The sequence below is a fragment of the Thamnophis elegans genome, chromosome 1, assembly GCF_009769535.1.
Source record: "Thamnophis elegans isolate rThaEle1 chromosome 1, rThaEle1.pri, whole genome shotgun sequence".
In the NCBI taxonomy this organism is placed as follows: Eukaryota; Metazoa; Chordata; class Lepidosauria; order Squamata; family Colubridae; genus Thamnophis; species Thamnophis elegans.
In genome coordinates this window covers 52,648,487-52,660,633 of record NC_045541.1, presented here as the reverse complement: position 1 = coordinate 52,660,633, position 12,147 = coordinate 52,648,487, and the positions used below count along the sequence as shown (strand labels likewise).

At 37.4% G+C, this 12,147-nt stretch overlaps 1 protein-coding gene across 1 annotated transcript; it reads right to left on the bottom strand.

The window, feature by feature from the left end:
• Positions 1-2,194: 2,194 nt before the first annotated feature.
• LOC116523634 (ropporin-1) lies at positions 2,195-11,853 on the bottom strand. The gene is made up of 5 exons (XM_032238761.1): positions 11,738-11,853; positions 8,396-8,513; positions 5,292-5,453; positions 3,868-4,043; positions 2,195-2,295 (listed from the first exon to the last, which is right to left on the bottom strand). Exons 1-5 carry the CDS (start codon positions 11,851-11,853, stop codon positions 2,229-2,231), a joined length of 639 nt encoding a protein of 212 aa, XP_032094652.1. The 3' UTR covers positions 2,195-2,228.
• Between the last annotated feature and the right edge of the window lie 294 nt (positions 11,854-12,147).

Below are 12,147 nucleotides of genomic sequence, written 5' to 3'. Positions count from 1 at the left end.
GTTGTATCTGGCCAACATCCACTCCCTCCAAAGAGGTATGTATGAGATGATTGTGTAATGCCATTAAATCCTTTATTAGTCTTTCACTGCATTTACAGCATTATTCTATAATTGTTGTCCAAGATAGCATGGAGGAGGACAGACTTATATCCTCTCGATGGTTGGTGAATACTGAAAGATGTTAGCATTAGTAAGGAAATAGTTTTGAGAGAACATAACATCTCACATAAAGCATTGCTTCCTGCCAAGAGGCCATTTTTGCTGACAGAGCACTCTGGCCTCCACAGGCACCCCCGACATGAGTGACATGCCCACAATGGCCACTTGCAGCCTGCCCCCCCCCCCCCGAGGTTAAACACAACCCTGATGTGACCCTCAATGAAATCGAGTTTGACACCTGCAATAGAGGGGGCTTCCTGAACGTAAAGATATAAGTCCCAATTTGTATAGTCTGTATAGTCTATTTGTATAGTCTGAAATACTGAGACCAAAAGATGAAAGAACAGCTGGGCATTCTTACAATAGATACCTTGGGAACAAACCCAATATTTCCAGGTTACCATTCTTACCTGTAGAAACTCTGTCATTGTTATTGTCACTTTATTATGAAGGAAAACGCTTGCTTAAATGGGAATGCACCAAATGATATACCTAATATGGCTAGATACTAGGCTCTATCATATTTCAATGCCATTGTTTATTAAGCAAGACTCAGGTATCATTCCTCAGAGGGTAAGATTTAGAACTCATCTGTTCACCAAAACCCAATATACCTATAATTCTGCTTTCCTAAGGCCTAGGGGAAAACTGTCCAATCTCTTCATTTTCAGCTGATTATAAGTAGTTCTCAACTTTACAATAGTTCATTTAGTGACTGTTCAAGGTTACAACAGCACTGAAAAAGTAACTTATGACAATTTTCCCCACTTATGACTGTTACATTATCCCCATGGTCACATGATCAAAATTCAGATGCTTGGCAACTGACTCATGTTTATGACGGTTGCAGTGTCCCAGGGTCATATGATCTTTTGCGACCATCTGACAAGCAAAGTAAATGAGGAAGCCAGTTCGCTCAACAACTGTTACTAATTTAACAACTGCAATGATTCACTTAACTATGGTAAGAAAGGTCATAAAATGGGGCAAAACTCACTTAACAAATGTCTCACTTAAAATTTGGGTGCAATTGTCGTAAGTCAAGGACTACCTATATTCATTTGCCCCTTCCATAGCCAATTTGTAAAAGATGTACTATAGAAAAAAAAAGCGGGAATGGAATATTCAACCTATACTTTGTTCACCATTGTTTAACTGTGGCTTAAAAATTACTGTATTCATACGATATAATTATCCATAGACATGGTTACAAACACAATACAGTATCTCAAATCCATTCCAATTTTGTTGTGAATTTGTGATTCAAGCAGAGCATTTAGAAGGATTACTTTTTCTCCTCTAGCTTCTCTAGTTTGGCATGAAATCATCAGAAGTAGTTTTTTTACCGGTTAAAGGGATTTACTGTGGAAAACAACTGCAGCACTATTTTTATGCTATTGTTTCACAGTACATAAAAATAGGGAAAACCAATACACTTGTTGCTATAAAACTGCCCATGGTTAACTACAAAATGAGTAGCTATATAAATGTTTTAAATAAAATAATATCCTCGCAAAATACTGGTATATGGAGAGAGCCCACAAAAAGTTTTAAATATGAGGAACTTTTAAACCATTATATTTTAGATAAATGATAATAGAATAGTCACTTAGAAGTATTAGAAAAACAAGCTTACAGCCTGATCCCAAGTTTACTCATTTCTACAATTGTAGACACCTTGGGAAAAATCCTAATATTCTTCTGTAAATAAAAGTTTTGAAATTCCCAACATGTTTGCATGGCAATGCCAGATAATTTGAATGCAAAAAAGGGGAGAAGGATGGACCTCAAATATATTCAATAGGTTTATACTCTTTAGTAGTCTGTGATATTTATTTGGGTGGACGTGTGTATATCAAAACACTATAAAATTAACAATAGACTGTGCTGTATTTCACTGGCACCTTCTCAATCTATGTTTTCATCTTTCTTAGTGGTTGCTTAACCAAACTGTTTATTAACAGACACAAAGGGAAAAAGTGACTGAGTGGTTGGCCTATTTGTTTAAGTCATTCTATTCTCTGTTTCTTCCTCCATCTAACATTGATAGTGTATGATGTACTGAGAATCTACTCCAGCCTGACTCGAGGATTCTGGGTAAAATCAGTCACCTTGATCAAGCCGTCTGGCCCGATGCTGTATGGAAAACATGGGGAAAAATGGCTTAGTAGTACTCTTGCTTATGAAATACACATTCTAAATGTTTCTCACATAAAGTTGTAGCAATATCCTTATTTTTTCTGTACTATTTTGATTCCAGGTTTTTTTGTTTTAAATCAGGCATGAAACTATAATCAATGTAGATTTTGCCCTGATCAGTCTTTGGCATCCCTTAAGTCTTCTCTTCCCCTTTAAATCTTTAAATTATAACCATATAAACTTCAGAATATCTGCATGGAAACCATCTCCTCTCTATTCCTCTCTTAGTTCTGATTATGAGTTCTTAAATACATACCCATATTTTTGGGCTATGGATTGTTGGAAAGGATTTTGTAAAATTTCTTAGGAAAGTAATTTACTATCAGGACACCGATTTTATAACTTCATTAAGCATAAGTCACCTAAGAATATTTAACTTAATATTTAAGAGCCGAGGTGGCGCAGTGGGTTAGAGTGCAGTACTGCAGGCCACTTCAGCTGACTGCTATCTGCAGTTCAGCGGTTCAAATCTCACCGGCTCAGGATTGACTCAGCCTTCCATCCTTCCGAGGTGGGTAAAATGAGGACCCAGATTGTGGGGGCGATATGCTGACTCTGTAAACCGCTTAGAGAGGGCTGAAAGCCCTATGAAGCGGTATATAAGTCTAACTGCTATTGCTATTGCTAACTTTTTTAGCTGTAAACAAGCAGTAGCAAATTCTATATCTCTCTATCATCTCCTAACTGAGACCTGTCTAGATAACATTGTTCTGTATCAATCCATATTTAAAAAGTTACAATTCAAAAATAGTTTTAGAAAATGTAATTATATAGACTTCTTGCTTGCATTGCAGATGCCTGTTCATTCTAACTCTTGCTAACAGAATGGGGCCTCACTTTCCTGGGCCTTTTATTTCCTCTCTCCTTCCATGCCCATCTCCTATTTTGGGGAAGTCCTCCAATCCTTTGGAGCAAATTTGAAAGTTAGAGGAAAAAGTTAATTGGATTGGCACTAGGTGACAAGCATAGCTGAAAACCACCACCGAATACCAATGCATTAAATGTGAGGTAAAAGATTTGCTCAGAGTTCCCCAAGTTATTGAGTAACATTCAAAAATGGATCTGCACGTCAGTTAGAAGCAGTAGTCTATGCCAGGGGTTGCCAACTCCCAGGCCATGGACCAGCATCGGGGAGCAGCATGCCAGAAACTGGGCCTTACAAACAAGCAAAGCCCCCTCTGTGAGATACAGGCAGTGCACAAAACCACAGCCCCTTCAGTCCCCAGAAAAGCCTATTTCCACAGAACCTGTCCCTGGTTGGGGGGCACTGATCTATACAGTTATTCCTATTTAAATAAATGGAATATGATTTCAGGAAGAATTTGTGAACATATTAACAAGAGTCAATGGATGTGTGAAATTTCTATGTACAAGCCTGTAAATGAATTTGGTATATAACTTAGCTATATGAAACCTATTCCATCTACTGCACATTTATGTTGGTTGCCTGGTATTGCTAACATAAGCTACATCTCTTTGACATTTACCTTATATATTAATGTTACTTACATCTCTTGTTCAATATAATTCAGCATTCGACTGACATGAGATGCGGAGATTTCTCCATCCACTTCCGCAATGTAAGTGTAGAGAAACTGGAAAGTACTGAAAGGGATACGAGCTGGACCACTTTCATTCTCGTTAGATAAAACTTCACATATTATCTTCAGAGTTTTTGCAATAGTCTTATTTTCAAAACAGAAAGGATATAACATTTGTTAGTATTAGTAACTGAATGAGTAGTCATCACATGTGTAACTCAACTACCCTTTAAAAAAATACTTGGGAATTCAAATTCTGTGATAGGTTAGGCAGGGCTAGAATGGAGTCTATAATTATGAAGTTTTTGGCATTAGGTATTTCCTTGGTGCTTTTCATTTGGGGTTTTTTTTTCTGATGGGCTACATCCATCATAGTGAAATGGCAAGTATTTATTTCCAAGTATCCAATCCCCTGCTTGCCCATCTCCTCCAATACCGCTAAGGAGATCCAAAACCATGATCCGAACATGCCAACGAAACGATTCGGGGAATTAACAGCATTATTGTGGGGAAAAAAGGACAGTGTTGTGTAAACAAAATATAGATATAAAATGATTGGGAGAAACTAATAGATACCATGATGGGAAGCTCAGGGATGCAATTTAATTTAAATATCTTTATATTACATGCACACCCACACATAATTCACAATTAATTCACTATAAATGAGGTTGGAAATTCGTATAGCTTCCAAGATTTTGCATATTTAAAACAGATCTTCAGCATAACCTATTGAAGACCAAATTCCTTATGAAAATTTATGATCTTGATAGATGAAGCTCTGGACAACCTGAATAACCTCGCTAAGTGAGGCTTAATTTCATTTTTTTTCCAGACTAGATTATTCTCCCCTCCTGATTTTGGTCAGAAGGAGCATGAAGCATTTTTTCAGATTAACAAATGCTATTAAAAGGCATGAGCTTGATGAATGTTTACTTCATTAGATTCATGGAATGACAAAAATAGAATTTAAATCTGGATAAGATGGTGGGGAAATATTTGTAAACTGTCTCACATGTCACATACATCTGCATAAACAACCTATCTTCCATTCACTCCCCTCATCTTAATTTAAATCCTACATCTGTTTAGCCATTCCATGCATCTGGTGCAGTGAGCTGTAGCTCACTGAAATAAATGTTTGTTAATAAGATGTGTTAATCAGAAATCATTTTGATTTTTGGTTTCTATAGATTAACATGTCTCTTCTCCTATTGACTAAATCTAAAATGCTAATATTGGACAAGCAGTTTCAGGGAAGACTGTTTAAAAATCTTAATGATGTACGATACGTTACACTATGAAGAACAGACAAATCACCTACCGAGAATTTAAATACTGCAAACATGCTAGACATCAAAGAAAAGGAAACAACTAAAATAATAAGCTTACAACTCCAAGAGAGCTACAGGCCAGAGCTAAAAACTTGAGCCATTCAATTTCTTCAGTAAAACGTCCAACATTCATGATACTTTCAAATAAATCTGTAGGGAGATTCAGCACTTTCCACATCTGGGCTAGTTCATCAACATGGATGATTAGCCTCCCACCCACCTGAAAAGAAATAACAGCCATTATAAGTGAAGAAATTAATGTGGGTTTATAGTTGCAAGCATTTCTTAAGGTTTTAAAAATGCATTTTAAGGATAGCAGAACTGAGGTATTATTAAGGAAATTGGGATATATATATATAACTGTTGATCACTTTTGCAATTGTGTTAATTACTGTTTTGAAGCAAAGAATGGGGCCGAAATACCATAATGAGCAAAATGAAAGTGGTCTGCACATAAATGTACTAAGTCATAATGTATCTCATTTCTTTGTCAAAGCTTAGCATCATTGTCACCCATGCCTGGAGGAGAGTCCATTCAGAATATGGCCCCAAATTGAAAATAAGCAGCGGGATCAGTACTTTTCATCCAAGGAAATGAAACAAATCAATTGAGGTATGATCTCAAAAGTTATTTCAGTATTTGAGATTTGGTTTCTCAGATAGAAGCAACAACCCAGAGATTTTTGATCAGCTGTGGTTGATATAACAACCATATCCCTTCTGAAAAGAAAATGACTTTAAATTGTGATCCTTGTGTTGCCAGCTTGAAATTAACTATTGTCGTATTGTTTACATGGAGCTGGAGCTGGTAAAAATTGGAATTGATATTGCTTTCTTTGTAATTCTTTGTAATTTGGAAGAATTACAAAGATGGCATTATATCAATGCTAAAAATATTATAGCACATTTTGTGATAGAGGAAAAATATGTGCTATTTATTATTTTTAAAGCTTATAGGTTTCAGGTTCAAAGACTTGGGAGAACATCTGTTTTAGGATGCTCCTCTTTTATTCACAGAAAACATCCTAGGAATAATTTTCCTACAGTGGCTCTGAGCTCATTTCATGACAACTTTCAGTCACAAATTGACTTCCATGGACCTTACTTCATACTTAAGTGGTCAGTAGAGGAAACGTGCATAAGTGCACTAACGTGCCTATCGTCCCTGTCATTGTATTTTTATTCTCTCATTCTTGTTCTCATTTTGTTTGACAAATTCCAATGAATAAATAAAATAAATAAACTTGGAAAATCCCAGTTCTTTCGGAGACACGTTTCTTTGGTTTAAAATCTTGCTTTTTAAAACCGGCTTTTATTTTTTAATTATATGTGTCATTATTACTAACAATGCTGGTTTTAATTTTGGGTGTATATATATTTTAAGTATCAAGCACCAGTGGTAGTCCTCAATAAGAATTACAGTCTTCAATAAGAATCATAGCAAATAAATACATAAGTTCATCTCCCAGCCTTGCAAAACTTCCAGAATTTTAGAAAGTTCCAGATTTGTTCAGGATGAATCATATGTGTTTTCACATGCTAGAATGATATATATGCACTACATAGTTTTCTAGGAAGGACCTTTATGACTGAACATTGGGATTTTGAATGAATTTTCCACTCTGAAAGCTACAACCTCCAAGAACAAATTAACCAATAGTAAACAGATTTATACATGTACATTAACATAGGATTTAGAAACCAGGAGGTCCTAGATATACACAAAATGCTTCAGGCTTATTTCTCTTTTCCCTCCCAAAACATGTAAAGGGAACAAATTCCTTGTTCCAGAAATATCTACAAAAAGAACATTAAGGCAGTCAAGATGATGTGAATACAGATGAAGTCCAGTAAAAACTTTGAATGGACTAGTTGAATGGAGATGTCTGGTATTCCCAAATATCCATTATTTTCCAAGTATGTGATTTTCATCAAGATACACCATTTTTGTGATGATATCATTATGGAAGTGGCATAAATTTTGGTAAATGAGTTCAATAGCTGCAGATATCATAAAATTAAGATAAAATTAATGGCCTCGCTGGACTACTTTGGATGGGATAGCCATATTTCAGAGGATATGTCCAAACAGAAATTTTATCTATTGCATCCAAAATTCACTACATGAGCATCCATTAGGTTTTATTGCACAACATATGACCACAACTGACCAAAATTTCTGTTGCTAAGTGAGGCATTTGTTAAGTGACTTTTGCCCCATTTTACGATTTTTCCTGCCACAGTTGTTAAGTGAATTACTGCAATTCTAATAACATGGTTATTAAATTAATCTGGCTTCCCCATTGACTCTGCTTGTCAGAAGATCGCATGACCCCAAGTCACTGCAACCATCAGAAATATGAGCAGTTGCCAAACATCTGACTTTTGATCACAAGACCACAGGGATGTTGCAATGGTAATTCAAATGTGAAAATGGTCATAAATCAGTTTTTTCAGTGCTGTTGTAATTTCGAACGGTCACTAAATGAACTGTTGTAAGTCAAGGACTACCTGTAATTATAACTTCTCATACAATTGCTAGTTAGTTATGATTCAATGTTAAAATAACTTAAAAATTATTTTGGTTGCATGTGTTAAATGTGTTAACATTGCCTCATCTAGAAAGTATTTTTTTCTTTTATCACATAAATGCCAAACTGTTAATGAGTACAGATCATCTGTACTAATCTTTGAATATAACCGTGTGATGCCCAAACCAGTAGAATGCTGCTTTCCCACATTTCTTTCGGGTAGTTATGATCAAGTTTTATATATGAGCTGCCGACCCCTATGAGGTTATTATATAATTTTGGTGAGTTCTCATATGTATTCCCTTTTTTCAAATTGGAAATTGCAAAAAGAATTTCTTTTCTGTACTGTATATTAAAAGCTGCACAAGATGCTATTAAACAAATGTTAATGAACTCTATGAATCTTTTAAAATAATATTTAAATATGGACTTTAACCCTTTAGCAATGCTCTTAGAACTTCTTGTATATCATGTATACAAGAAAGGCAATGCACCTAACATTAGTTCTAAAGCAGGTGAATGAAATTCATTAAAAAACACATAAAAGACACAAAGTAATTGGATGCATGTACACACAAACACTCAAATCTCTTATGTTCTTGCCCCTAAATGGAAAGTAGATATTTCTTACTCTCTGGTGTAAGACCTTCAAGAGCTCTGGAGTAAGCTCTGCATAATTTGATAAAGGCACCCGATCTGTTCGTTCTCTTACAGGAGGAGCCTCTCCACGGGCCATGGCATTAAAATAACTGGACACAAAGACAAAATAGTGTTTTCCTTTATCAACAGCTCTTAGCATAAATATGCATGAGACATTGGCTGATTAGTTGCTTAGACACCCAAAGCTTCCACTTGTTTGTAATTAAGTTGACATTAAAATTGTTGTTCTTATGTCAAATCTTTTGCATCTTAGTTTGAAGATTGTTTATTTTGCTATAATAAAAAAATATATCAGTGAAGTTTGATTGGAGACCCACTCATTGTGAATATAAATAGTACATATTTTAACAAAAGAACATGGTCTGAAGTATTGATGCTGCTATGGAAAGGATTACGAAGGATCATTTGTACATTATAAATGGACCCAATAATGTAGCAGAGATCAAGTACTTCAAGAAAATTGAATTATATGAAAAACATTAAAATTACTGGTGATAAAACACTACAAAATAAACGTCACTAAAAGTGAGGGACTTCCCCCCCCCCCTGCAAAAGTATGCTGTGTGCTATAAAATCTCCTGTTATTTTCTTCCAAAGTTACATTATTTAGAAATGTGAGATATTTGGATTGGAATGGTGGCTATTGGGAGATGGAAGCAAGAGTTCCTGCCTTGCTTTATCTTTTCCAATCAATATTGTCTCTTCAAGATGCTTTTTACATGATGCAGGAATCAGGGAGGGAAATTAACATACATCTGAAAATATGGAAAGGCACTTCTTCCAAATGGCAATATTCAAAACTAGAGGCTTCTCTGTATTTATTAAAGCAGGGGGAAGAAAATATGTTTCTTCCAGTAGCAACTCTTGTACCATATAGGTGCTTCTCTACCACAATCTTGTGAGGACATTTTTCAAGAGACACTCAGGCTACCCATGAGATTTTCAGCAGAGTGAAATAATTTTAGGAAGACAAGTCTGGAATATAAATGGCTTGTATCAGAATTTTTGTTGCCTTATAAAGTCCTAATCCCAGCACTGTACTCTACTGGAATAAACTGGCGTGAATATAACAGATACTCAAATAAATGTATTCATAAGTGATTTTTATAAGTTCAAAATAATTTGAGCTATTATTTCTTTTTCGCTTTTTGAGACAAGTAATACAACTCAGCTTCCTTTTAAATTCCATAGAGATTTCAGAACACATTTTAAAATGTAACAATAAAAAAAGAATAAGTAGGTTAACAGCCTTAGTCATCCTCATGCAACACTCAGTATTCCCTGCTAATAGTACAAACAAAATATTGGTCTGCTTTTGGAATATTTTGCCTAGTGTATCACAAGCACAACCAAAGTCCAATTTTATCACAAACATGTTCGAACACTATTCTGTACAAATTGTGATATTATACATCAATGACTTAGGTGGAAGCTGGTTGCTGAATGAATTAAAAACCAATGAAAAAGGAAGTAAGACATGTTGATAATAAATACATGGATAGCAAATGATTCTGCATTAAAATATCTCTTTAGATTGTTTATGAGTAAAAATGTAAGAATATCTGTGATGATATTATGAGTGTACCCTTTGGGTATGTGAGTGAATTATATATGTTGTAACTTATGTTGTTGATTTAAAGACTTAATGATGCATAGCAAATGTTAAATTTTATGATGCAGTAGAGAGTGTATATCTGAAAATTATATACACTAAGTATGTATCTAAGAAATGTACAATATGTGATAGTGTACGTTTTGTGTATTTTGTGTGTGGGAGAGGAGAGAGAGAGAGAGGGAGGACGGAGGGAAGAGAATAATAAATGCAGGGACATATAAGAATGATGTGCAAGATACTATAACCGATACAATTTAGGCTTGAGTAATTTTCAGTCGGGTTTCAGGCCTGGGTTATAGCACAGAAACTGCTTTGGTCGCGCTGATCGATGATCTCTGGCGGGCCAGGGATAGAGGTCACCCCTCTATCCTTGTGCTTCTTGACCTCTCAGCGGCCTTCGATACCTTCGACCATGGTATCCTTCTGCAACGGTTGCGAGAGGTGGGGGTGGGAGGCACCATTTTGCGGTGGTTCTCCTACCTCTCGGACAGGGTCGCAGTCGGTGTTGGTCGGAGGGCAGAGATCGACCCCAAGGCCCCTCAAGTATGGGGTGCCGCAGGGTTCGGTCCTGTCCCCACTCCTATTTAACATCTACATGAAGCCGCTGGATGAGATCATACGCCCAGCACGGGATTAAGTATCACCAATATGCAGACGATACGCAGCTGTATCTGTCTGCCCCGTGCCAACTCAGCGAAGCAGTAGAAGTGATGTGCCAGTGCCTGGAGGCTGTTAGAGTCTGGATGGGAGCAAACAAGTTGGCACTCAATCCAGACAAGACCAAGTGGCTTCTGATGTTCCCTCCCAAAGATTGTCCAACTGTTCCATCTCTCAGGCTGGGGGGCGAAATTATACGCCCCTCAGAGAGGGTTCGCAATTTGGGAGTCCTCCTGGACCCACAGCTGACTCTAGAACACCATCTGTCGGCTGTGACCAGGGGGACCTTTGCCCAGGTTCACCTGGTGCACCAATTGCGACCCTACCTGGATCGGGAGGCCCTTCAGACAGTCACTCACGCCCTTGTGACCTCAAGACTGGATTATTGTAATGCGCTCTACATGGGGCTGCCCTTGAAGAGTGTTCGAAGACTCCAATTAGTCCAGAATGCAGCCACGCGAGTGATTGTGGGTGCACCAAGGTACACCCACATTACACCTATCCTCCGCGAGCTGCACTGGCTACCTATTAGTCTCCGAATCCGCTTCAAGGTGCTGGTCGCTACCTATAAAACCCTACATGGCATCGGACCTGGGTACCTGAGAGACCGCCTCCTGCCGATTACCTCTCTCATACCAATTAGATCGCACAGGTTGGGTCTCCTCCGGATTCCATCTGCCAGCCAATGTCGGCTGGCGACTCCCCGGGGGAGAGCCTTCTCTGTTGCAGCTCCGGCCCTCTGGAACGAGCTCCCTGTTGAGATCCGGATCCTTACTACCCTGCCGGCCTTCCGCAAAGCCAACCAAGTCCTGGCTGTTCCAGCAGGCTGGGGGGAGCTGAGAAGCATCTACCTTCACAGAAATTGTGAATGTTGGTTTTGTTTTTAATATGTTGTCTTTGTCTCGTTCCCCTTTCCTTGTCTTTTGTGAGCCGCCCGGAGTCCTCCGGGAGGTGGGCGGCATACAAGACAAATAATAAATAAATAAATAAATAAATTTTAAATAAGCATGATACTGAAGTTGGCAAAAACATTCAACTTACTCAGAAGACCATTGAATCAGGTCTGGAGGTTGAGTTCGAATAGCAGCTTTTGTAAACTGCTTCAGCAAATCTGGAAGCTCTGGAGGAATACATACTTGTTTATCTGTCTGCGGCATAATTATTGTGCCTGTTAGGAATAACAGCAATTTTGGAAACATTGTTTACATAGAATAAGAAAACTCAGCTATTAAGAAATATACAAAGTACAGAATCCTGATTGTGAAAGACATTGCAGAGACCACATGTGTATGATCTGCATAGGCCAAACTTATATCTTCAGAGTCCTTGTGAAGATTTAGGAGCAAACAGAGATCATTTCTATGTTCAGTATACACTTTCATGGAATATTGCAGATTACTGAGTTACCCAAATACACTTTTCAGGGACAGCCCAGTTCTTGCTTTTAAAGC